At 45.5% G+C, this 26,480-nt stretch overlaps 1 protein-coding gene across 1 annotated transcript in view; it reads left to right on the top strand.

Annotated features, from left to right (window-relative positions):
• vwde (von Willebrand factor D and EGF domains) overlaps positions 1 to 26,480 on the top strand; it is a 374,620-nt gene that overhangs the window by 151,780 nt on the left and 196,360 nt on the right. Inside the window, exons 4-5 of the mRNA XM_085988385.1 lie at positions 18,350 to 18,418; positions 24,318 to 24,550. Of these exons, the coding sequence (XP_085844511.1) occupies positions 18,350 to 18,418; positions 24,318 to 24,550 (302 nt within the window). The remainder of the gene's footprint in view (positions 1 to 18,349; positions 18,419 to 24,317; positions 24,551 to 26,480) is intronic.

The raw sequence follows: 26,480 nt of genomic DNA, 5'->3' as shown, positions 1-26,480 counted from the left end.
CAGTCCTCGCTCCACTTCCATGGTACTCCCTTCTGCAAAAGAGCGTTCAGTGGGTGCAGCACCGTGAATAAATTTGGCAGAAACTTATGGTAATAGTTAATTAACCCTAGAAACGACCTCAATTGGGATACATTATCCGGAGCGGGAGCCTTCACAAAAGCTTCGATCTTGTCAGGAGACTTATGAAGCCCCTCCTGGTCAATGACATGACCACAGTACGAGATCCGCTTCTGAAAGAATTCACATTTCTGGCGATTAACTCGAAGACCATATTCTTTCAATCTGGTGAGCACCAGTTCCAAGTTTGCAAGGTGTTCCTCGTCATCATCTCCTGTAACCAGAATATCATCCAGGTAACATTGTGTACCTGGAATTCCCTGTAATACCTGCTCCATGGCCCTCTGCCAAATTGCTGGAGCCGATGCCACTCCAAAAACCAGTCTATTATACCGGTACAAGCCTCTATGCGTGTTGATCGTGAGATACTGGCGTGACTCTTCCTCAACTTCCACCTGTAAGTACGCCTGCGCCAGGTCTATCTCGGTGAAGTGTTTCCCGCCAGACAATGAAGCGAAGATATCCTCAATCCGCGGAAGCGGATACTGCACCGTGTGAAGCACCGGATTAACAGTGATCTTGAAATCTCCACAGATGCGAACCTTCCCCGGTTCCCCCGGCTTGTTGCTCGATGAACGCTTCATGACTGGGACAATGGGCGTGGCCCACTCACTCCAGTCTACCTTAGACAGTACTCCTGAACGTTCTAGCCCTTCCAGCTCAGCTTCCACAGCAGGTCGTATTGCATAAGGTACCGGTCTGGCTTTGAAAAATTTCGGGTTTGCATGTTCTTCAATCTTGATGTTTGCCGTAATTCCTCTCAGTGTTCCCAGTCCTTGTTGGAACACCTCTTTAGCATCGTCCAATATTCTGGACAATCGTTTAGGTTTGACATCTTTTGTACCGGAATCTACCGTTAGTGCTTTTAAGGAATGCCAGTCCATATTTATTTTCCTAATCCACTCCCGTCCCAGTAGTGGTGGACCTCCCTCAGGTAGCACATATAAGTCCATTCCTCGGCTTTCTTTGCCCTTGTGGACCACCTTTACCTCTATCTTCCCGATGGGGTATACTCTTTGCCCCGTGTATGTTTTCAATACAATCTCCGTATCCCGTAGGGGAATATGTGGGAATAACCTTTTGTAATCTTTCTTATTCATGACCGTCAATGCCGATCCAGTGTCCAATTCCATCTTCACTTGGACTCCTGTTATCTGAAGTGTGACCCAAATTGTTTGGAGGTCTGCTTCCTTACCAACATTGTGTACTCTTAGACTACCCAGTTCATTACTGCTGGCGTCTGAATCTGACTTCTGTTCGTTCGAACTGTTCTCTGTCACCTTGTGTACCTTTTTGTACTTTTCCTGCGGTGACTTTTTGTTGCTGGTCTTCTTTCCTGACCGGCATACTTTAGCTATGTGACCAAGCCTGCCACATTTTCTGCATTCCTGATTTTTGAACCAGCACTGGTTCTGATCGTGTGTTGTCTTTCCACAACGATAACATTTTACTGTACTCAAGACCATTTGATTGGTACAGAGTTCCGGTGACCGTAGCTGCATTTCAGCAGTGGCTCTTGCTGCGGCTTCTTGCGATGCTGCAATAGTGACAGCTTTATCAAGCGTAAGATCATTCTCTTCAAGCAGTCGCTTTTGTGTTCCTTCTTTTAACAATCCACACACAAATTTATCTCTCAGCGCATCTGCTAGCCGTGTCCCAAACTGACAGTACTTCGATAGCTTACGTAGTTCAATTAAAAATTCAGCGTTGCTTTCGTCTTTCAACTGCGTTCTTCTGTAAAATTTAAATCGTTCCGCTATCATCAGCAGTGTGGGGTTTAAATGATTTTTCAGAACAGTAACAATATTCGCGAAGGTCTGATCCGCCGGTTTAATTGGTGATAGAAGGTGCTTCAATAGCCCGTATGTCTTCGCCCCCATTGAGCTTAATAAGGTTAATGCTTTCTCATCATCTGGTACCTTATTTGCTTTACAGTAAACTTCCATGCACTCTACATACGTGGTCCAATCTTCGACATCACTATCAAAGGTATTAATGCTCCCATGTTTAGGCATCCTTGCAAGTTTTTAAAATGTTTTTTTTTTTAAATGTCGGCTTCCCGCGCTTGTCTTCTTCCCCCGCCTACTAAAATGGCGGCTTCCCACGCTTGGCGGTCTTTCCCGCGCTCGTCTTCTTCCCCCGCCGACTACAATGGCGGATTCCTGCGTTTGTCTTCTTCCCCCGCTGGCTGCAATGGCGATTGCCTTGCTGCTGCCGTTCTCGCCTCCCCAGCGGTTCTCACTCCCCGACGCTGCTTTGCCTTGCAGCCCCGCTTGCAGCCCGGTCCTTTACACCGGCTGCGTTTGAATTCTCCGTGGCTCTCGTGCCTTAAGCTTCTCAACTCCCCGACGCTGTTTTGCCTCGCAGCCCCGCTCGCAGCCCGGTCCTGTACACCGGCTGCGTTTGAGTTCTCCGCAGCTCTCGAGCCTTAAGCTGCCCCAGTCGCTGCGCCTCTCGGCCTCGATTGCAGCCCGGCCCTTTCTACCGGCTGTGGTCGAGCTCTCCGCCCTTATTCCTCCGTTTTCCCTCCCCTACTCCACAGTCAACGTGGCCGACTTTCTGCTCGTGTCGCTGATCGGCGTACCCACCACCGTGGTAGAAGGGATGAACACTGCCTGTCGCTGATGGAGGGCTTCGTGGTCAGAATTCTTTTTCTTTTTAACCCGGGTTCTCGATGCCTCCCGTGCGATGGTGCTCAGCAGGATGATGAGGGCGGATGCCTCTTCTCGACGCCCGTTTTGAGGACGAAGCTGCCTTGGATGTAAATTTGCCGCAGGGTAAGATCGGACTCGTCGCCACTGTTGAGTCTGTATGTCCCAGTTAGGTTTAGGATCAATCACTGGACACAGACAACAAGAATAACTTTTAACAGGTCTTTACTATTCGAAGGTCAGGGCTGAACTGCCCAGCAAATCCTTGCACAACACTTATATACCGGTGTGGTCACCACCGGTATTACAGTATTACAGTATACAGCAGCCAAGAGAAAGTAGTACATCTCTTAAGGTAGTTCTCTTAAGGTGGAACAGGTTACATACACCACATGAACCTTCTCTGAACTGCCTTAAATAAGGAGACCAAAACTGTATGCAGTACTCCAGGTGTGGTCTCACGAACGCCCTGTACAGTTGTAACTGGACTACCCTACTTTTATACTCCATTCCCTTTGCAATAAAGGCCAACATTCCACTTGCCTTCCTAATTACTTGCTGTACCTGCATGCTAACTTTTTGTGATTCATGTACATGGACCCCCAGATCCCTCTGTACCTCAGCATTTTGTAATCTCTCCCCATTTAAATAATAATTTGCTTTTTTATTTTTCCTACCAAAGTGGACAACCTCGCATTTTCCCACATTAAACTCCATCTGCCAGATTTTTGCCCACTCACTTAGCCTATCTATATCCCTTTGGAGATTCTTTGCATCCTCCACACAATTTGCTTTCCCACCTATCTTTGTATCATCAGCAAATTTGGCTACATTACACTCAGTCCCTTCATCCAAGTCATTAATATAGATTGTAAATAGTTGAGGCCCCAGCACCGATCCCTGCGGCACCCCACTAGTTACCGTTCGCCAACCGGAAAATTACCCATTTATCCCGACTCTCTGTTTTCTGTTAGTTCGCCAATCCTCTATCTATGCTAATATATTACCCCAACCCTGTGAGCTCTTATCTTGTGCAGTAACCTTTTATGTGGCAACTTATCGAATGCCTTCTGGAAATCCAAATACACGATATCTGCTGGTTCCCCTTTATCCACCTGCTCGTTACATCCTCAAAGAATTCCAGCAAATTTGTTAAACATGATTTCCCTTTCATAAAACCATGCAGACTCTGCTCGACTATATAATGATTTTCTAAATGTCCTGCTACCACTTCCTTAATGATGGACTCCAGCATTTTCGCAATGGCAGATGTTAGGCTAACTGGTCGATAGTTGCTTGCTTTCTGTCTCCCTCCTTTCTTAAATAGGGGCATTACAATTGTGGTTTTCCAGTCTGCTGGGACCTCTCCAGAATCCAGGGAATTTTGGTAGATTACAACCAATGCATCCACTATCTCTGCAGCCACCTCTTTTAAGACTAGGATGCAGGCCATCGGGTCCAGGGGACTTGTCCACCTTTAGTCCCATTAGTTTGCCTAGTACTTTCTCTCTTGTGATAGTGATTGTTTTAATTCCACCCCCCCCCCCCGCCATAGCCCCTTGATTATCCATTATTGGGATCCTTTTAGTGTCTTCTACCGCGAAGACCGACACAAAATATTTGTTCAAAGTCTCCGCCATTTCCCTCTTTCCCATTATTAATTCCCCAGACTCATCCTCTAGGGGACCACCGTTTACTTTAGCTACTCTCTTCCTTTTTATATACTTGTAGAAGCTCTTACTCTCTGCTTTTAAACTTCTTGCTAGCTTACTCTCATAAGCTATCTTCTCTCTATCATTTTTTTAGTCGTCCTTTGCTGGTTTAAAAAAATTTCCCAATCCTCTGCCTTTCACTATTATTCGCAACATTGTATGCTTTTGTTTTCAATTTGATACCATCCTTTACTTCCTTAGTTAGCCACGGATAGTTCATCCTTCTCTTAGAGTCTTTCTTTCTCACTGGAATATATCTTTGTTGAGAGTTATGAAATATCTCTTTAAATGTTTTCCACTGCTTTTCTACAGTCTTACCCTGTAATATATTTTCCCAGTCCACTTTAACCAAGTCTGCCTTCATACCTTTGTAATTACCTTTGTTCAAGTTCAGGACACTTGTTTGAGACCTAGCTTTCTCACCCTCAAATTGAATTTGAAATTTTACCATGCTATGCCCACTCTTCCCAAGAGGATCCTTCACTTTGAGATCATTAATTAATCCAGCCTCGTTACACATTACCAGATCTAAAATAGTCTTCTCCCTGGTTGGTTCCACAACGTATTGTTCCAAGAAACCATCCCGTATACACTCTAAGAACTCTTCCTCAAGTCTACCTTTGCCAATTTGCTTTGTCCAATCAATATGAAGATTAAAATCTCCCATAATTATAGTCGTACCTTTCTTACAAGCCTCTATTACTTCTTGATTTATACTCTGTCCTACAGTGTGGCTACTGTTTGGGGGCCTGTAGACCACTCCCACCAGTGACTTCTTAGCCTTAATATTTCTTATCTCCACCCAAACTGATTCTACGTCTTGATCTTCTAGGCCAATATTATTTCTCATTACTGCACTGATCTCATCCCTTATTAACAGAGCTACACCACCTCCTTTTCCTTTCTGCCTATCCTTACAAAATGGCAAATACCCCTGAATATTCAGTTCCCAGCCTTGGTCACCTTGTAACCATGTCTCCGTAATGGCTATCAGATCATACCCATTTATTTCTATTTGTGCTGTAAACTCATCTATATTGTTACGAATGCTGCGTGCGTTCAGATATAGAGCTTTTACTGTTGTCTCTTTACCATTTTTCCCTACTCTGACCCCTCTTTCTGATGCTCTCTTAATGTGTATACGCTCTGTCCCTTCCTGGCACACTCTGGTTATCATTACCCTTATCGCTACCCTGCACTTTTGCCTTCTCATTTTTTTTTTACTTTTTAAATTTCCGCTCAGCGTATCCCCCCCACTATTTAGTTTAAAGCCCTGTCTACAGCCCTAGTTATTCGATTCGCCAGGACACTGGTCCCAGCCTGGTTCAAATGAAGCCCGTCCTGACAGAACAGCTCCCTCTTATCCCAGTACTGGTGCCAATGCCCCAGGAATCATAACCCATTTCTCCCACACCAATCTTTGATTCCACAAATATGTAATTACTGTTTTCCGGTAAGGGAAATTAATCAACCTTTTCTTTTTTTTATTACAATAATCACAGAGGTTGCACTTCAAACTGAAATTACTTCCCCTTTCCTCCCCCAGAGCGTTGTTGTCCCTTTAGGGGCAATTTTCCTGGGTCCTCTTTGCCTGGGCACTAAACAGGAGCAGTATACCCAAAATAGGTTACATCTGTCCAGCCCCAGGATCGCCAATACCTCTCATCCCTGTGGCAGCGCTGGGGCTGACCTGCCCTTTGGCAGGGCATTGCACTGGGTGGTAGAGTCTGGACATTTAGAGGTAGCTGTAGGTCTCTCGGGCCCACAGCTACCTCTCTGGTCTTGGTGATTGAAAACCTTTGGCTCTCAATGGAGATTGGCAGTCAGAAAATCCCAATTGCAGTGCTGGCTTCTGGAGAGGGGGGTCAGAAAATAAATATTGGAGCCCACTTGCAGATCTTCAGCCTACTCCTGGAATCCCTGCGGACCCTCAGGGCTTCTGGGACAGGCCACAATACCAGCTATTTCTGAGCATACATTTTGAAAATGTTCTCGAAGCAAGGTGAAATAATTGGTTTAAGTGACTATGAATGGACTATGGTCATTTGTATACAGTACATCTGCTCCCAGGACAATTATCGTGCAACAGTGGTAGCCTGCATTTTTACAAGAAAATTTTCAACAATCATATGATGTACCACGCGATTTAGTATCACACCACTGCTCTTGACTATTCTCTATTCAAAAATTACAGAAAGGAAAGGGAAAAGCGATATCAACAATGAAATGCTGAAATGAACTGTGAAAATATCAATGACATGCACAATTATCAGGTTGTCCTCTTTCTTTTTTTTCTTCCTTTAAACAAACATTTAAAACAAAAACAAAAATTGCACCTTGCATAAATAGAACATGATATAAATACAGGTAGGTGTGATAAGAAGAACGTAAGAAAAGACGAGGATGAGGAAAGACCATTTGCCCCATAAAAAATTATCACTCTAGTACATTAACTTTCTCACTATGACATTTAATTGTATCTTGAACAACTCCAAACCCCGAGCAGGTTTTGGGGGAGCGGGGGTTGGGATGAGTACAAAATGCACTTGCTGGCCTAAGTTTAAGCCCCAAGGTATTTAAGCTCTGGGGCCTCATTCATACAAATATGCGAATGTGTTTGTTATTGATATCACACAGTGCAGTTTTACCAAGATAATTTATTGGTCTGGATATTCATTGTAGCATTTTATTAGGATTTTTATTTGCTTCACTGCATTGAAGGTATTGTATCTACTATTGTGTCCAGGTACCTTTCTAAGTCTGTTATCAGACTAATTCAATACCATTCATTGGGGGTAATTTTCAACTTTGCCGCATGGGTGATAATCTGATTGAGTGGATTGTCCACCTGTTGTAGAACCTACCTGTTTTTATTTCATTGTAATCAATGGCATGAAAATCTGACCGGTTCTATAAGAGGAACAGGATCGGCTCTGCAAGATTACCGTCAATGCAGCGGAATTGAAAATGACCCCCATTGTATCTTTAAATCCCACATTTTGTCAACCTATTTGTGATCCTTTGCATTTAAATCTACCTAGTTGCACAGCTGATTAAAAATCCCTTGCTGCATCCTCTGTCTTAACAGTGACTTTTGCGTCATCAGCATGTACCAATTTACTACATGGACTTAACAGATCGTGGAATCCTTTGTTGCTCGAGTATTGTGAGGTCAGGTCCGCTGTTGTAAATATGGTATCACACTGCGGCACGTGTAGCGTCTTCTATGAATATACATGCTTTTCATCAAGTACAAGCATGTAATGAAACGGGAGATATGTGCTCGCAATAAAATATAAGACAATCTGGTTATTGTGTTGTGCAGTATTGTTTTGGTGGTGCAGTATAATAGGTATCTCTGCCAAAATTACAAACAAAAGTACAGTGTGTTCGGTAGTAATTTGTGCTGGTAAAAACTAAGTTCCTTTATCACTTTAATTGGTTTTGGCAGATGACCTTCAATGCATATTGGCTGATTCACTTTGTTCTTGTAGATATTAAACATTGATTTAAACATATGTATATTTAGTAGCAGAACCACAATTCATATAAGGGAATATAATTTGGGTTTTATTAGATTGGGACAAATATAAGCAACAAAATACCTGTGTCATTGCCATGGACAAAAATATTGGATAATAATATTTAGGAAGGTTATTCTTCCATAGATGGTGATTTAGAGATCATTGAGCAGGAGAATAATTAATCAAATGAAGCATTATAGCACTTTCTATATTATAATTATTAACATCTCCAAGACCAACACCAACTCAAAGACCAAATCCAATTCAGTTGGTATTAAGTGATAATTGCTATCACCGATACTTTTCAAAATTTAGCAGTTTTTATTTGATGTAAAGTTTTCCTTTTTTTTTCTTTTTCATTTCCTATACAATATAAATGTTAAGAAATTACAGTTCAGTTATCTCTACAGTGTGCATGCAGTTGTCAGCTGTAGTGCATGCTTTTTAAAATAAGTTTTCCTTCTTTGAATCCTGGCCTAAAGCAGTTACTGAGTTCTCATGATGGCTCAAGGGATAAAATGAACTGCTTGATGTGGCACTGGTCCATTCAGATAATGAAGGTCTCGCATTTGATCCTTTAATCTCCAGTCTGATCTTCATCCTTGCTAGATGTGAGTATGTGTAGATGCCCAGTGAGAAGAGGTTGAGACTTCAATGTGTAGCAGAGAGTGGCCTGTATCAGTGGTACTGTGCTCAGTTTGAGTTATAACATCCAGAAAATGGAGGCAACGGGAGAAAATCTGGAATTGGAAAAGGAGTTACTGTAACGGAGATAAGTTACTACAGGAAACTTTCTGGTATCCGGCACTGACGGGACCGAGCTGGTGCCATTAGATCAAAACTGCCGTATAAACCAGCGGCAATGTTAAAACATACAGAGCTCTTCAGCTCCGTGTGAATCAACAAACCCTGTTGCTTAGCAACAGCTTCAAAACAGTCGGCTGCAGCTGCAAGCGTCTCTAGCTGAAGCTGTTGCTTAGCTACAGACCTTGCAGAGCCTGACTGGGGGAAAAAAAGCAACGAGAAGTAAAAAAACTTATAGAAAACGGCTCCTGAATTTTGCCGGTAGATAGAGCTTTCCGGACTTTTAACCTCCGGTTAAACGAAAGTTTCCTGTATTTGCAGTGATAAGCTCAGAATAAATGGAGCCCAGACTATGGAGTAGAAATTGGTAGAGCTGCATCTCTTTTTCAGCCATAAAATGGATGCAAAGTATACCAATTTAACGGTGGACGGCTTGTGCCCATTATGCGCAAGTGTTACGCTCACTGTTAAAGTTACAGGGCCCATTCTTCTGGGCATCCCAGGCGGTACAGATGGATGAAGCATACACCGTGCACATTCTGGCTAATTGTACCAGGCATTTAATGGCCTAACCAATGGTCGTTGAAACTTTTTTTTGGTGGGCCCAGGAATTCTCCTCCTGGGTCCCTCAATAGCCTCTGGCCTGCTGTCAGCCCATCTGAGACCCTCCTGGGATCGTCTACCCGCTTGCCAATCTCAACCCGCTGGATGGCTCAATGTGAGAACCAGCTGGTTTCCTGCCCACCCAGATCCTATGAACTGCAGCATGGCACAAACTTGACACCCACAGCTCGCTGGAGGCATGCTAATGAGGCCTAGACATCACACTGGCTTGCGGCTCATGCAGGCACGAAAGGGCAAGTGGAGTGACTAATACCAAATTCGCCCCTGTTTTGGGCACTACTTTAAAATTGCCGGCTCTCTACATTAAAAATGGTTGGTTTCCAAAGAAACACGGGAGTAGATAATTACCTTGGGCAGTAGCACAAAACTGGTGGTGTCACATCCCCGCCCGATATTTAGTTCTATTCACTTCAATGAAGCTGAATAGCAGGCATGGGGTATAAAGGCCAGTCAGTGCGATACTGCCCAAGATGAAGTTCTACCACATAAATTTAAAAATACCATGGCCCAGATATTCCGATCGCAGGCCTCCAGCGGGCGGAGGGCTGCGATCTGGAAAAATCTGAGCCCTTACCTGAGGGCTCACGGGAGGCGCACAGTTCCGCTGCTGGGCCTCTCCAAACTGCCGGTGTGCAGGGCCCACGTATCACAGAGGCACAGGTAGATAGCAGCGTCCCTGGGATCACGTGGGCCATGGGGAGCCAATCGGAGAAGGGAATCTCCCTTCATCCATTTGACAGGAAGACCTGTCAAATATATGAATGGAGATCACCCCCAAAACTAGTAAAACTTTAAACAAATTTTTTTTTAAATCACATTTTTAAAATTACTTGAAATTACATAAATTAACTATTTTAAGCAAAAATTTAAATTTTTGAAAAAAATCATTAAAGTTTTTAATGGGGCTAAAAATAAACTTACCTTTCTTTAAAGTATTTTTAAATGATAAATCAGTGGAAATTTAAAAAAAAAAAAACTTTTTTCAACTCTTATCCTGGTAAAAGCAGGCCTTACGCCTACTTTAACCAGTCGCATGAATTGTAAGTGTTTTCTGCGGGCGGAGGGTCTCCAAAAAGCGGAACTATCTGCCTGCAGAGGCCCTTCTCCCGGGCAGCCAGAGGAACTGTCGAGCTTTCTTGACAGATCGGAAATGCCGGTTTCCAGCGCATGTGCAGTGCATGCCTAAATCCGGCATTTCCAATGTCCCTACGCGTACCCACCCGTAGGGATCGGAATATCCGGCCCATTATTTTTTATTTATTCCTTAAAAGGGATATGCGTGTTGTTGGCAAGGTTAGCATTTATTGCCCATCCCTAGTTGCCCTTGAGAGGGTGGTGGTGAGCCACCTTCTGGAACTGCTGCAGTCCATGTGGTGAAGGTACTCCCACTTTGCTGTTAGGTAGGGAGTTCCAAGATTTTGACCCAGTGACGATGAAGGATCATCAATATACTTCCAAGTCAGGATGGTGTGTAACTCAGAGGGGAACTTGGAGGTGGTGGTGTTCCCATACGCATGCTGCCCTTGCTCTTCCAAGTGGTAGAGGTTGCGGGTTTTGGAAGTGCTATCGAAGAAGGCTTGGCGAGTTACTGCAATGCATCTTGTAGATGGTACACATTGCAACCACGGTGTGCCGGTGGTGGAGGGAGTGAATGTTTAAGGTGATGGATGGGCTGCCAATCAAGCGGACTGGTTTGTCCTGGAAGGTGTCGAGCTTCTTGAGTGTTTTTTTTATTCAGTCATGGGAAGTGGGAGTCATTGGCAAACCCAGCATTTATTAGCCATCCCTAATTGCCCTTGAAAAAGTGGTGGTGAGCTGCCTTCTTGAACCACTGCAGTCCGTGAGGGGAAGGTACTCCCACAGTGCTATTAGTGAGGGAATTGCAGGATTTTGACCCAGCGACGATGAAGGAACGGTGATATATTTCCAAGTCAGGATGGTGTGTGACTTGGAGGGGAACTTGCAGGTGGTGGTGTTCCCATGCGCCTGCTACCCTTGTACTTCTACATGGTAGAGGTTGCGGGTTTGAGAGGTGCTGTCAAAGAAGTTTTGGTGAGTTGCTGCAGTGCATCTTGTAGATAGTACACGCTGCAGGCATGGTGCGCTGGTGGTGGAATGATTCAATGTTTAAGGAGGTGGATGGAGTGCCAATCAAGTGGGCTGCTTTGTCCTGGATGGTGTTGAGCTCCTTGAGTATTCCAGGCAAGTGGCGAGTATTCCATCACACTCCTTACTTGTGCCTTGTAGATGGTGGAAAGGCTTTGGGGAGTCAGGAGGTGAGTCACTCGCTGCAGAATTCCCAGCCTCTGACCTGCTCTTTAGCCACAGTATTTATGTGGCTGGTCCAGTTAAGTCTCTGGTCATTGGTGACCCTCAAGATGTTGATAATGGGGGGCTTGGTGATGATAATCCCATTGAATGTAATGGGGAGCTGGCTAAACTCTCTTTTGTTGGAGATAGTCATTGCCTGGCACTTATATGGCGCGAATGTTACTTGCCACTTATCAGCCCAAGCCTGAATGTTGTCCAGGTCTTGCTGCATGCGGGCATGGACTGCTTCATTATCTGAAGAGTTGCAAATGGAACTGAACACTGTGCAATCATCAGCGAACATCCCCACTTCTGAATTTATAGGGGGAAATATTGAGTCACACCCCCTTTGGGCCGCTAACTTCGAGTAGCGCCCTGAAAGAATTAGCACCCCCACAGCCGAAATTCACCGGTAGTGCCCCAAGTGGGAGGCGGGCGCTACTGGAAGCGCCCCAGCTCCCTCTTGGGACGCTGCAAGTGAATATCGCGGCACTACGTGCTATAGCGCCACGCCCTGCAGCACGTCACGCCATGGTACTGCAGGTCTTCCTCCACTTATTAAAGGGGAGGGGCCTAGCATAGCATGACCCAGGGCCCAGCTGGGCCACCAGGGATCAGAGTGCCGGCAAAAGAGCCGGGCACTGAAGAGAAGTTCCGGGCTAACGGTGCGCAGCTGGCACTCTGCGGGTGGGCTACTCAGGAGGCCGGGGATGGCAACTGGGGCAGGTGCTGGCAGGCAGCCAGCAACAAAAATGTCTGCCCGGCACCTCCCCTTCAATTTGCGCCACCCTGGCTGCAGGTAGGCCCCCCCTGACCCTGTCAGACATAGTGTCCGGTGGTAAATCAGGTGGCGCTACCGAGGTTCACGGCCAGGGCGCGAGTGGGGCGCTGTGCACAGCGATGATGTCACCACCAGCAGCGCAGCGCCGTGGGGCGCGAATGGTTACCGCCGCTGCTAACCTCCTGCTGAATTTCACGGGAGGCGTTGACGGTGCTGCGCGCAGGCGCTAGTTGCTTTGCGCCCCGTTAGCGCCCTCTTAGGACGCTAAAGGGAGGCGCAAAGCAACCAAATTTTTAGGCCACAGAATCATAGGGCTAGATGTTCGCCTCCTTTGCGCCTCCCATTAGCGCCTCCAGGGTGCGATAACTGGACGCTATCGGCTTTGCGACCGGGTGCGGCAATAGTACCGTGCCCACGAAATTTACATGGAGGTTTGCGGCAGTGGTAACCACTAGCGGCATGATCTCCTGCGCCCAGAGATCAGGACGTCATACGACTGCGCAGCGCCCTGGTAACGCCCCAGACCCGAAATTCGGTTTCGCCCCCTGCAGCATTGCCGGGCATCAACACTGACAGCTGCAGAAGGCATTGTCAGGGAGGTTGCCTCGGGAGTGGTATTTAAAGGTGATGATGGTTATGTGAAAAAAAAATCTTCGTAATGCCTTACTTTAATTTTTCAGCATTTTCTTCGGCCTGCACTTGGGGCTGATCGTGTCGGATCGCGACTGCTGTCGGCGACGAGGGACCTCGTTTCAATGCAACGTCTGCAGCGATAGCCCTTCCTTTTAAGGGAGGGAAGGAGCCTCCGTTCCTGGCAGCGCTGACCTCGACATTGGGCAGCGCTACACCATAACCGCCCCTCTTGCCAGCTTTAGCACTCCAAGAGGGAAGTGGTAGCGCTTGATTTAGCGCTGCACTTCCCTCTTGGAGTGCTACAGCTGAATTTCATGGGAGCCTATCATCATTAGCGCTTGGCACTAATTTTTTAGCTTTTGAATTTTTAGCGCCCCAAACGGGGCTATAATGCATTTCTCCCCCAAAGAATCATAGAATGGTTACAGCACAGAAGCAAGCCATTCTGCCCATCGAGCCCGTGCCAGCTCTCTGCAAGAGCACTTCAGCTAGTCCCACTGCCCTGCCCTTTCCCCGTAGTCCTGCAATTTTATTTCCTTTAGGTACTTATCCAATTCCCTTTTGAAAGCCACGATTGAGTCTGCCTCCACCACGCTCACAGTCAGTGCATTCCAGATCCTAACCACTTGCTGGGTAAAAAAGTTTTTCCTCATCTAGCCTTTGGTTCTTCTGCCAATCACCTTAAATCTGTGTCTTCTGGTTCTCGACCCGTCCGCCAATGGGAACAGTTTCTCTCTATCTATTCTGTCTAGACCCCTCAGGATTTTGAATACCTCTATCAAATCTCCTCTCTACCTTCTCTGCTCTAAGCAGAACAACCCCAGCTTCTCCAGTCTATCCATGTAACTGAAGTCCCTCATCCCTGGAACCATTCTTGTAAATCTTTTCTGCACCCTCTCTAAGGCCTTTACATCCTTCCTAAAGTGTGGTGCCCAGAATTGGACACAATGCTCCAGTTGAGGCCGAACCAGTGTTTTATAAAGGTTCATCATAACTTCCTTGCTTTTGTACTCTATGCCTCTATTTATGAAGCCCAGGATCCCGAATGCTTTTTTAACTGCTTTCTCAACCTACCCTGCCACCTTCAACGATTTGTGCACGATTATACCCCCAGGTGTCTCTGTTCATGCACCCCCTTTTAGAATTGTTCCCTTTAGTTTATATTGCCTCTCCGCATTCTTCCTACCATAATGTATCACTTTGCACTTTTCTGCATTAAATTTCAACTGCCACGTGTCCGCGCATTCCACCAGCCTGTCTATATCCTCCTGAAGTCTATCACTATCCTCCTCACTGTCCACCAAAGTTCCAAATTTTGTGTCATCTGCAAATGTGGAAATTGTGCCTTGTACTTCCAAGTCCAAGTCATTAATATATATCAAAAAAAGCAGTGGTCCTAGAACCGCCCCCTGGGGAATACCACTGTATACTTTCCTCCAGTCCGAGAAACAACCATTCACCACTACTTTCTATTTCCTGTTACTTAGTCAATTCCGTATCCATGCTGCCACTGTCCCTTTCATTCCATGGGCTTTAACTTTGCTAGCAAGCCCATTATATGGCACTTTATCAGACGCCTTTTGGAAGTCCATGTACACCACATCATTGCCCTCATCAACCCTCCCTGTTACCTCATCAAAAAACTCTAATCAAGTTAGTTAACACGATTTGCCTTTAACAAATCCATGCTGGCTTTTCTTAATTAATCCACACTTGTCCAAGTGATTGTTAATTTTGTCCCGGATCATCGTTTCTAAAAGCTTCCCCGCTATTGAGGTTAAACTGACGTAGTTGCTGAGTTTATCTATACACCCTTTTTTGAACAAGGGTATAACATTTGCAATTCGAGAACCCAAACTGAGAATTGGTGAGTAAGTGCTGCTTGATGGCACTGTTGACAGCATCTTCCATCACTTTGCTGATGATTGAGAGTAGGCTGATGGGGTGGTAATTGGCCGGATTTGAATTGTCCTGCTTTTTGTGGACAGGACACACCTGGGCAATTCTCCACTTTGTTGGGTAGATGCCAGTGTTGTAGCTGTACTAGAACAGCTTGGCTAAAGGTGGGGATGGTTCTGGAGCACAAGTCTTCAGCACGACAGCCGGGTTGTTGTTGGGGCCCATAGCCTTTGCTCTATCCAGTGCGCTCAGCCAATTCTTGATATCATGTGGAGTGAATCGAATTGGCTGAAGACTGGCTTCTGTGATGGTGAGGACCTCAGGAGGATGCCGAGATGGATCATCCACTGTGCACTTCTGGCTGAAGATGGTTGCAAATGCTTTAGACTTGTCTTTTGCATTCACGTGCTGGGCCCCACCATCATTGAGGGTGGGGATGTTCATGGAGCCTCCCCCTCCTTTTAGTTGTTAAATTTTCCACCACCATTCACGACTGGATGTGGCAGGACTGCAGAGCTTTGATCTCACCTGCTGGTTGTGAGATCACTTACCTGTCTATAGAATGCTGTTTCCACTGTTTAGCATGTATGTAGTCCTGTGTTGTAGCTTCACCAGTTGGCACTTCATTTTCAGGTACACCACATGCTGCTCCTGGCATGCTCTTCTACATTCCTCATTGAAACAGGGTTGTTCCCCTGGCTTGATGGTAATGGTAGAGTCAGGAACACGCCGGGCCATGAGGTTACAGATTGTGGTGGAATACAATTCTGCTGCTGCTGATGGCCCAGTTTTGAGCTGCTAGATCTGTTCTGTAACTATCCCATTTAGCATGGTGGTAATGCCACACAACATGATGGAGGGTGCCCTCAGTGTTGTTAAAGATGCACTCATCCAGGCAAGTGGAGAATAATCCATCACACTCCTGAACATGTTATTGGTGAGTAAGTTTTGCTTGCTAGCACTGTTGACGAACTTCCATCGCTTTGCTGATGATTGAGTTTAGGCTGATGGTGTGGTAATTGGCCGGATTGGATTTGTCCTGCTTTCTTGTGAACAGAACATCCCATGGCAATTTTCCACTTTGTCGGATAGATGCCAGTGTTGTAGCTGTACTGGAGCACCTTGGCTAGAGGCATGGCTAGGTCTGGAGCACAGGTCTTCAGCACTACAGCCGGCATTCAGCTGGACCCATAGCCTTTGCAGTATCCAGTGCGCTCAGCCATTTCCTGATGTCATGTGGAGTGAATCGAATTGGTTGAAGACTGGCATCTGTGAAGGTTGGGACCTCAGGAGGAGGCCAAGATGGATCATGCACTCGTCACTTCTGGCTGAAGATGGTTGCGAATGCTTCAGTCTTGTCTTTTGCACTCATGTGCTGGGCTCTGCCATCATTGAGGATGGGGATATTCATCATGCCGCCTCCTCCCGTTAGTTTAATTGTCCACCACCATTCACGACTGGATGTGGCAGGACGGAAGAGCTTTGATCTGATCTGTTGGTTATAGTCCTGTGTTGTAGCTTCATCAGGTTAGCACCTCATTTTCAGGTCACCTGGTGCTACTCCGGGCATGCTCTTCTAAATCCTCATTGAACCAAGGTTGGTCGCCTAGCTTGATGGAAATGGTAGAGTCAGGGATATGCCGGGCCATAAGTTTACAGATAGTGGTGGGATACTATTCTGCTGCTGCTGATCGACCGCAGGGCCTTATGGTTGCCCAGTTTTGAGCTGCTAGATTTGTTGTCAATCATTTAGCATAGTGGTAATGCCACACAACACAATTTGAGGATTGTGAAGTGTGAAGACGGGACTTCATCTAAACAAGGACTACTTGCGGTCACTCCTACCAGTACAGTCATGGACAGATGCATCTGCGACAGGTAGATTGGTGAGGATGAGATCAAGTACGTTTTTCCCTCATGTTTGTTCTCTCACCCAGTCAGTGGTGGTATTACCGAACCACTCTTGCTAATAGAAATTGAAGTTCTCCACCCAGAGTACATTCTTTGCTCTTGCTTCTCTCAGTGCTTCTTCCAAGTGGTGTTCAACATGGAGGAGTACTAAATCATCAGCTGAGGGAGGGCAGTAGGTAGAAATCAGCAGGAGGTTTCCTTGCTCATGTTTGAGCTGAAGTCATGAGACTTCCTGGGGTCCAGAGACTTCCAGGGTCACTCCCTCCCGATAGTATACCACAGTGCCGCCACCTCTGGTGAGTCTGTCCTGCCGGTGGGACAGGACATACCCAGGAATAGTGATGAAAGTGTCTGGAATGTTGTCTGATAGTTATGATTCTGTGAGTATGACTCTGTCTGGCTTGACTAGTTTGTGAGACGGCTCTGTCTACTTTGGCACAAGTCCCCAGATGAGGAGAACTTTGCAGGGTCAACTGGGGGGGTTGGGTGTGCCTTTGTCATATCCGAGTCTGATGCCTCTGTCAAAGCTGAGTGGTCTGTCCGGTTTTATTCTTATTATATCTCTTTGTAGTGGTTTGATACAACTGAGTGGCTTGCTAGGCCGTTTCAGACAGTAGTTAAGAGTCCATTGCTGTGGATCTGGAGTCACATGTAGGCTAGATCGGGTAAGGGCAGCAGGTTTCCGAAGGAACATTAGTGAATCAGTTGGGTTTTTACGACAATCTGATAGCTTCATGGTCGAGCATTTTATTCCAAATTTAGTTAATTATTTTTAAAACTGAATTCAAATTCACAAACTGCCACTGTGGGATTGAACTCATGGATTATTAGTCCATGGTCTCTGGATTATCAGTCCAGTTACATAACCACTACACTACCTGATATATAGCTAGTTAAAAGCAAATGTGCAGCTTTGAAGAAACAAAAAATTGGTGGGGGGCAATATCCCTTAACATAAGCTCAACAGACAAAATGGGATCTGGTACGTTATATATATTACCTCTGACACAGCTCAGTGCAGCACTACATGGAGAAATAATTTACTAGATTCTACTTCAAATCTAATCTGTGCAAAAGGAAAATTGGACCCACTGTTCACTTGGATGATTTGAAACTATTAATCAAACTGGCATTAGGGATTGTGAAGATAGATTGGCCACTGTTAGCCCTGAAAGACAAGTAGATAAGCTATAAATTCCCTCATCAGGCTAAGCTGTAAATGATGAAAGAGGTGGCATTAGGTTGAAGCACTATTTCGGTTCAGAGTATGCTGGGATAGATTCCTGCAACTGGAGAGCAAAAACAGTGGGATTTAACGAAGATAATGATTTAACTAATTTAACAGAACCTAACCATCATGACATTTATTTAATTCTGCCCTAGTTGTGTCTGAAACAAAAGAACAAAGCAACTGTGGTCCAGAGGAGACTGAAATTGGAAACACTTGTAGAGGTAACTGTCTACTTAATTCATGTTATCATATCAGTAATATTTATTCATTCATAACCATAACTTTGAACCTATCAGTTTATTTTAGTACCCAGAGCCAACATTACTTCAAGAGACGGGGGGTTAAACTGGCTAACCCCCGAAAACAGGCGTGAGGATTAACCCACGCCCGTTCATTGTGTTGCAGGTACCACATTAAATTTGTGCTGCATGTAGCTCTGCGTGCAACCAGAGCTACCTGCACTGTTCATTGGCCGTGCACATCAGCAGGGGGCCCGATATCGCGAGTCGCTAGTGCTAAAGGCAGCCTGCACCTCTTAAAGGGGAGCCAGATTGAGGCTGCAAGAAGTGGTGGGAGTTTTTTGAAAAGTGAATCTGTGCTTTGATACTTTGAGGAATGACTGAATATGCAAGAGAGCGAGCATTAAGGTTTTCCAATAATGCACTTGGAGGTCTTGGTGCAAGACATGGAGAGATGGAAAGACATCATTTATCCGCAGGGGCAGGAGGCCCTCCAGGCATATGCTCAGGAGGCAGTGGGAAGAAAGCGGAGGTCAATGTCAGGAGTGCTGCTCCAAGAACATGGATGCAGTGCAGGAAGAAGTTCTGACACGAGTTGCCAAGGTGAGTGAGTCCATCTTCAGATGGCATATCTTACCAACTGCACCACTAGGCTCATCCACTGCTCAATTCACTACACCCCATCACCCACCTACCAACAATCTCTATTAATCAGTAATCAACCCTTTAATCACCTCACCCTCACACACTTAGCACTGTTGCAAGCCTCACACTCACAACTCACAGCTCACACACACTGGCAGATATTCAACAATGACAGCCACATCACCCAAAGATAATGCAGGAAACTCATTGACACTCTTCCCTCTTTCTTGCAGGAGAAGTTGGCGCATAACAGGAAACAGCAGGAAAGAACTAGAGGAGGACAAGCATGCCTGCATGTTTTAACCCCCATGGAGGAGATAGTGCTGGCCATCGCTGAGGCCATGGCCACTGGCAGGGCTGGAGGGATCGATGATGAGGGTATCTACATATCTAATCCTCCTTCTCTCATACCACTTCTCCCTCATCCCACCATATCTTCTGACTCACAAGCTTCAGATCGTGTAAGCACACACTTCTTACTTTCTCCTCTCCCCTCACCACAACCCCACCCTTGTCCCTTTTTTATTTCAGATACCAAAGAACTAGAACCTTTCCAGTTAGAGGAAGAAGAGGATGAAGACAGTGAAGATCACTCGATCTTACATGCGCAGCCAGCAGCTCAGAGACACTGCGCATATTTTAGAGGCTAGGATAGAGGAGGGATCTGCACGTGGTGAGACACCAGGCACAAGTACGCAGGAGTCAGGGTTGGGAGAAAGGATAGCACAGGTGCCAGCTTGCCGGAGGGCGAGGTCGCACATTAGTTCTGCTGCAGAGGTGTCGGAAGAAGACTTCGATGGGCCAGGCTACAGAAGAAGGCTAATGGGTGTACATAACCAAATGCTTGGTGCACTGGAAACCCTGCCAGAAAGCCTGCGCACAAAGCCTGCGCACAATGTCAAGGATCATGGAGGAGTCCAGCACCAACTTGGCAGAGGGCTTTGCGTAGACCTTGGGGCCCATCCATACCAACATGGAATAGGTGGTCACTTCCATCAGCACACCTGTGGAACCCACCATGATCCAGCGTCTGTTGGCCGATGTCCCAGCTTCCATTGCAGCACAAGCAGCTTCCACCAAAGGTCTGAGAGCTGCAGTGGAAGCTCAGACTGCTGCCATCGTGGCTCTGGATACCACTGTTCAAAGGGGCTTCCAGGGCATTACAGTAGTCCATCAATCTGTTCTCCAATAGCTCAGTAGGATTCCTGAGGCACCGCCCCAGGAGAGTGGCAGTGGCTCCATGGAGCACAAACTTGCTGTCCTCTCTCAGGATGACAGCATTCCTGCTCCCAGCCCTGCCACTCCGCCAGTTCCCTTGCTGTTGCCTGTCAGCCAGCTAGCTCAGACTGCTGCAGCCCAGACCGAGATGGTGCAGTCTAAAACCGGGCCCTCTACGCCCAGAGCTGCTCAAGGTCATGTCCAAGGATATCTGCAGTCTCAATTGGAGGTCAGCAGCCTTCCACTAGTTGCAGCAACTGGGGATGCACCTTGTAGGATTGGAATGTGCATTTTCTGATGGCTTTTAATTTTGTGTTGTCAGAAAGAGGTCGATGTGATGGTCAGTGATAGAGGAAAGGTAAGGAGTTTGGGATTGTTGGTGAATGGGGAGGTGTGGTTGAGGTTACTGGTATCGCTCATTAATTATTTAGTCACAGAGAGCCCAGGCAGAAAGGGGCTGTCTATTTTGTAGACTTCCTTCCTCTTCCTATTCCTTCACTTCATGTTGCACTCCTCCTCCTTTACTTCCTCCTTTCCCTCCTCTTTCTCATGATCCTGATCCTCAGCTTCTTGCCTGATAGGTGGTGGTAAGGCTGTTCCCTCATAATGGCGAGTGTTGTGCAGCATACTACCACAAATCTTAATACCCGCTCAGCTGAGTACTGCAAGACTGCTCCAGAGCGGCTGAGGCAGCAGAAGCATTGCTTGAGGACCCCGATGGTGTGCTCTAATGTTCCTTGTGGCAGCATAGCTCTCATTGTAGGCATGCTATGCATGTGTGTGTGGGTTCCATACCAGAGTTGTGAGCCATGTGATGAGTGAATCAATCTTGTCACCCAGTAGCCACCCTTGGACATCCATGATGGGTCAAATACAGGTGGCACAGAGGACTGCGACAGAATGAAGGAAGTGTGACTATTGCCAGGATAATGGGCATTCACCTGCATGATGCGCTGCCTGTGGTCGCACACCAGCTGCACACTGAGGGAGTGAAACCCCTTTTATTTCATGAAAATGACTGAGTTCACATGAGGTGCCTGCAAGGTAAAGTGCATGCATTCAGTGGCACCCTGCATCATGGGGAAGCCTGCAATCTGTGCAAACCTGCCTGCTTGTCTCTGGCAAGAGGGAATGAGGTGAAACGGTTTCTCTGTGAACAGAGAGCCTCAGTGACCTCCCATATGCAGCAGTGCACTGCAGAGTGTAAGATGTTGCTTATATTTCCAGCAGCAGCCTGGAAGGAGCCAGACACAAAAGTTAAGAGCCACGGTCACCTTGACAGCCATAGGCAATGCCGTACTTGGCCTGCATTGAGGTTGCCGTTGCGGCTGCAGCAATTGGCAGATTTCAGTCATGACCTCTTTAGTGAAGCAGAGACGTCTCTTGCATTAGTCCTCGCTGAAGTTGCTCCCTGAAGACCCTCAGCAGATACGGCCTCCTGCTGAGAGCCCTCTCCCCCTCCTCCTCCTCCCTCTTCTAGCAACTTGTACTGCTCTGCGAGGCCTCTCTTCATTCTCCCAGTCATGTTCAATTCCCAAAGGAAGCCCTACCAGGTCACCCATGTCTGGAAGCAACTGGTTTGTGCACATGCTTTTAAATGATCAGAAAAGCACTTCAGCATCAGCCAGACGACTGCCTGTAGATTATTCAAACTTTAGGCAACTATAGGAAAACTCCAAAAACATGTACATTTGCAGCAGCAGCCAGAAGAAATTATCCAGCAACTCACCTTTCAGTTCATGATCCCTTTAAATAGCGCTGGTGGGGGGGTCCTTCATTCCTTTTAATGCATGTTCAGCTATGCGAGGTTAAGACAGGTTGTTGGCTAGAGTGTGCAGTTCAAAAATGTAATTGCTGGCATCAAATCAGCGTTACACACTGATTTGCATCATGATCTACCTGCGCTGCATGCCGTCGGTGGTCGTTAGGTGTGTGCCCGTGCAAACCTCTTCACCAAGATGGCGCCCTGCGCTCTTCCTGTCGGAAGTGAGCATACGCATCTCGGACCCCATTTTTGAGCATTAGGTGGCTATGTAGTGCCTAAAAAACAGGCGTTACACAGCCCAATTTAGCCCCCAGTGAATTCAAATCAAATTAAATTTTACTGGTTGGACACTAGCAATATTTCTTGTCTGTCTATAATCTAATTTGTTTAAGTATTTGCACACCTAATTTTAATGATGGTAATAATATAATGACAGTAAAATTATTTTGTCAGCATTTTTATATTTAATATACTTTTGTGTTTTCACCAGTTGTCTCCTTTTCCCTCCACTCCTGAGCTCTTTATGGGTAATTTTAACTATTATTGCTGGGCAAAAAACAGGTGGAAAAGATAGGCCCAGAAATTCGGGTCGGGGGCTTCCCGCGGGTGCAAGCCCCCGACCTGCACTTACCTTGCGCGTCGGCAGTTGTGCTGTAGGGCCCCGTGGAATTCCGATCCGGGGCCTGGCCCAGCTGCCGGCGCGCTGTGCTTGCGTGTCCCAGGGGTGCAGTTAGTTCGATGCGTCCCCTGGGATCACGTGGACCATGGGCAGCCAATTGGAGGGGGGAAAAGCCCATTCATAAGTCTTGACAGGAAGACCTGTCAAGACTTATAAATACTACGGCCCAAAATAGCAGTAAACCTTCAAATAATTTTTTTTTTAAATCACACTTTTTAAATAAGCTATAAATTACATTAAATAAATATTTTAAACAATTTAAATTTTTGAAAAAATAATTTTATATTCTAACGGGGCTAAAAATAAACTTACCTTGCTTTAAAGTATTTAAAAATAATAAACCTGTGGAAAAAATGTTTTGATTTTAATTAATTGACCACTTACCTTGTAAAAAGCAGGCCTTATGCCTGCTTTTTACATTTCTAAATTCTAAAGACTTACGTTTTTTTTTTACAGGTTTTTCCGTGAGGGTAAGTTCAAAGCGCACGCGCAGACTCCCCCACGCATGCGTTCGACCTCTGAACCCCTTCATTCAGAGGAACGGAAGTGCCGGTCTCCCGCGCATGCAGGAAACCGGCACTTCCATCGGGCCCACGCGTGAGTACCCCGTGCGTACTCACCCGTGGAGACCCGAATTTCTGGGCCAATGAGGTGAGGTGTAAATTGGGCTGTCAATTCCCTATCGACCCTTTTTTGCCTGGGGATAAAAGTTAAAATTAACCCATTTGATTCCTTGCGATTCTTATATATTTAATACAGTCTTTTTATTCACCAGTTGTCTCCTTTTTCCTCTACTCCTGAAGTCTTTGACTCCTTCTGATTCCACAGGTACCAGCTGTCTAGCATACTTGCTCAAGTGCCCATCCTTCATGAATGTAATGGAACAGTCAGTGTCAGTCGGCTATTGGATTACAAGAAGCACAATATCCACATCTGCAGGTTTCCAGTTGGGTGGCTGGAAAGTCATCAGGCTAATTTCCCATCCTCCTTACTGAGAGACATTGAGGCTAATTGTGGTGCTGCAACTGCTACCCTGACTCAGATCAGATAGGGGATTGAATCTGACACCTGGCTGATCTATACGGCTTAGCTATTCGCTAACATTCACACTACAATTAATTCCAGTATCTTTGGGTTACAGAGGGAAAAATCATCCCGTGTTCCCATTTCTGATCATTATGCAGTGAGCCCTGCTAGAAGTGCATGTGTGTAAGTGCAGGCAGGATGAGCTTGACCACAATGCTTCCATGCTCAAATTGCCTACTGACTTTTATCATCTATGGTCACGTGTGAGGAATGGGCCCTTTTGCAAAGTACTGGGTGGTAGCTGGTGCACATAGAACCATACTTGAGCAAGGAGTCAAGGCCTTCAAGAGGTAGAAAAGAGGAAAATTTGATAAAACGAAATTGTAATAACATTAAAAATTAGTATATGAATCCTTTAATGTGTATGTTTGAGTATTGCAATGATCACAAATAACCAGGCCTGAGAAATTGGAATGGGGTGTCCATGTAATAAATAAACACTGTCATTAAGTTTTAGAATACTAATGACATATGTTTGTATTTACCAGCCAAACATCCACCATCTCCAGCTGCTCTTGAAGTTGTGGCTGAGTTAGATAATGGCAGTATTTACCTGAAGTGTTCCTTTGAGAGTCCAGTAGTAAACAGCTCGCTTGGATTTATTATCGCTTGGTCTCGACTGTCACCCGATGGAATCAAAGAGGAGCTGCGTCAGGAAACAACAGTCCAGACGTTTTCTTTCATAGAATTGGATGGAATAAATCTCAGACTTGGCGACAGGGTATGTTACCTTTGCAAATATGTAAAAGATGGATGGATCATGTTTTGAAACCATTGCTATCCTTTTTTTAAATTGAAGCCCTGAAAATGCACAAGCAATTATGCCAGGATCATGCCCACAGGTGTTGTTCCTGCTGGAGTTTGCCAGGTCAGTGGGAGAGCACCTCACTTCCATGGGGCTGGCAGGTGCCCACCCTACAATGGGTACATCTTGGGTGACCGTCCTGCCCCATGTTGCTTGTAATGTCAGCAATTCCTGACTGAGGGAGCTGATCAATACATTTTTTTTTTTAATTACCCATCTTTTGGGCCCAGGTCACTTCCCTCATCTCCAGTGGGGCCCACCTCTGTCATTCTGGAGGCTGGTACATCTCACCTAACAGACCAGCCTCCAGTATAACACTGGGTCCCTTATGGAAACAGCATTGGAAGTTCTTGCCCCTTCCCCCCTTCCCCAGCTTCGCCCTTACATAAGTGGTCTTTTAAGGGACTGGCGGCGGCTGCGTCAGAAAGCTGAGTAGGAATTCACAACTAAGGCAGGGAGCCAGGTCCTGCCCTTTTTCCAAGCTGTTCTGCCAAACTCCTGTTGCAGTTACAACAGGAGTCCGGTGGAATGGACAAGGAACTTCGGCCCCAAGGCATTTATTGAAACTGCTGGCCTTTTTTTCATGGCCTTATTTACGAAACATAAATGAGATCAATCTTGATGTTCAAAATTTGTTTGAGGTTTGACATATTGCTGTGTTTACTGATGCTCCAAACCACCAAGTCAGGTTGGTGTGTTAGTTAGGGAAATGTGCATGCCATGGGGGACTTAAGGAAGGAAGAAAAATAACTTTTAAATTGGAGGGGAAAGAAAGAATAATAAAATAGTGACCGTGTCAAAAATTGGTTCTAACCAGAAGGTTTCTCTTTCAAGGGTCACAAAATGATGACATTATTGAACAACTCTGATCTGTGCTTACAGATTTAGCTCTCACCACAAGCTGACACTTTGCATATGCAGGAGCAGTTTTCTTTTAAATGTGAGCTGTAGCACATTGAGGCATGGTTTTAACTTGGTCTTTTTTGCCATAGAAGTTGTTTTTCTTTGCCCCTTTGGTTGATGAAATAACTTGTGAACTACTGACCCCATTGAGATGGGATTGGAATAGGAGAATCAAACAAGTGTGTATGTATGTGAACATTTAAGAGTGAAATATATATGTTGAAAACTGGAGGAGTGGTGTCTTCCTGTAAGCGAGACTGCTGTATTCATCCTCTCATGCAAATGACCTAGTGATTGCTAAAATTGTTCATGTGCACACATTTACAGAAATGTGAAGTATGTACATTCAACTCCTGCCTGCAGAGGCAGGAAAGAGACAAAACAGAGAGGCAGGAAAGAGGAGAGGTTATAAACCCGACACAAAAAATACAAAGAAAATATGAAAGTCCAAGAAAGAAAAGAAAGTAAACATTTACAGTATGCTATCAATAACACATATTTTGAAACCAAGTTTTATAACACAAATGAGCTGTTATTAGAAGAAAATACAAAAAGGTGGAAATTGGGGAAAAAAAATCAAAATACATTCAAAAAGTATACAGATACACAAAACTGGTATCTCCCACTCCAACCCAGCGATGTGCAGAATTTCATACTGTTGCTTGAGTACCCACAAGCAAAATTACAGCAGTCCATTTTACTTGCCTGGCAAAGTTACTATTTGGTAACTGTCTCCAGATTCTTAGCACAATAAAGGAAAAAAGTATATAGGTATGGCAATAGAAATTTCTAAAGCATTAATTGTGCTTCAGCAAACAAAATACTGGCCGTTTCGTATGAGAATCAGTCCTGCAGAGGCAGCAATTCACATGTTATTTTAAAGATGTTTTCCTCTTATTAAACAATACCGGATAAAGTTTCCGCTTGTTTTCGCCAGTAAATA

This window comes from Somniosus microcephalus, chromosome 5 (assembly GCF_052327205.1).
Source record: "Somniosus microcephalus isolate GS21.2 chromosome 5, FLI_Smic_1.0, whole genome shotgun sequence".
Lineage (NCBI taxonomy): Eukaryota > Metazoa > Chordata > Chondrichthyes > Squaliformes > Somniosidae > Somniosus > Somniosus microcephalus.
This window is presented reverse-complemented; position numbering and strand designations above follow the sequence as displayed.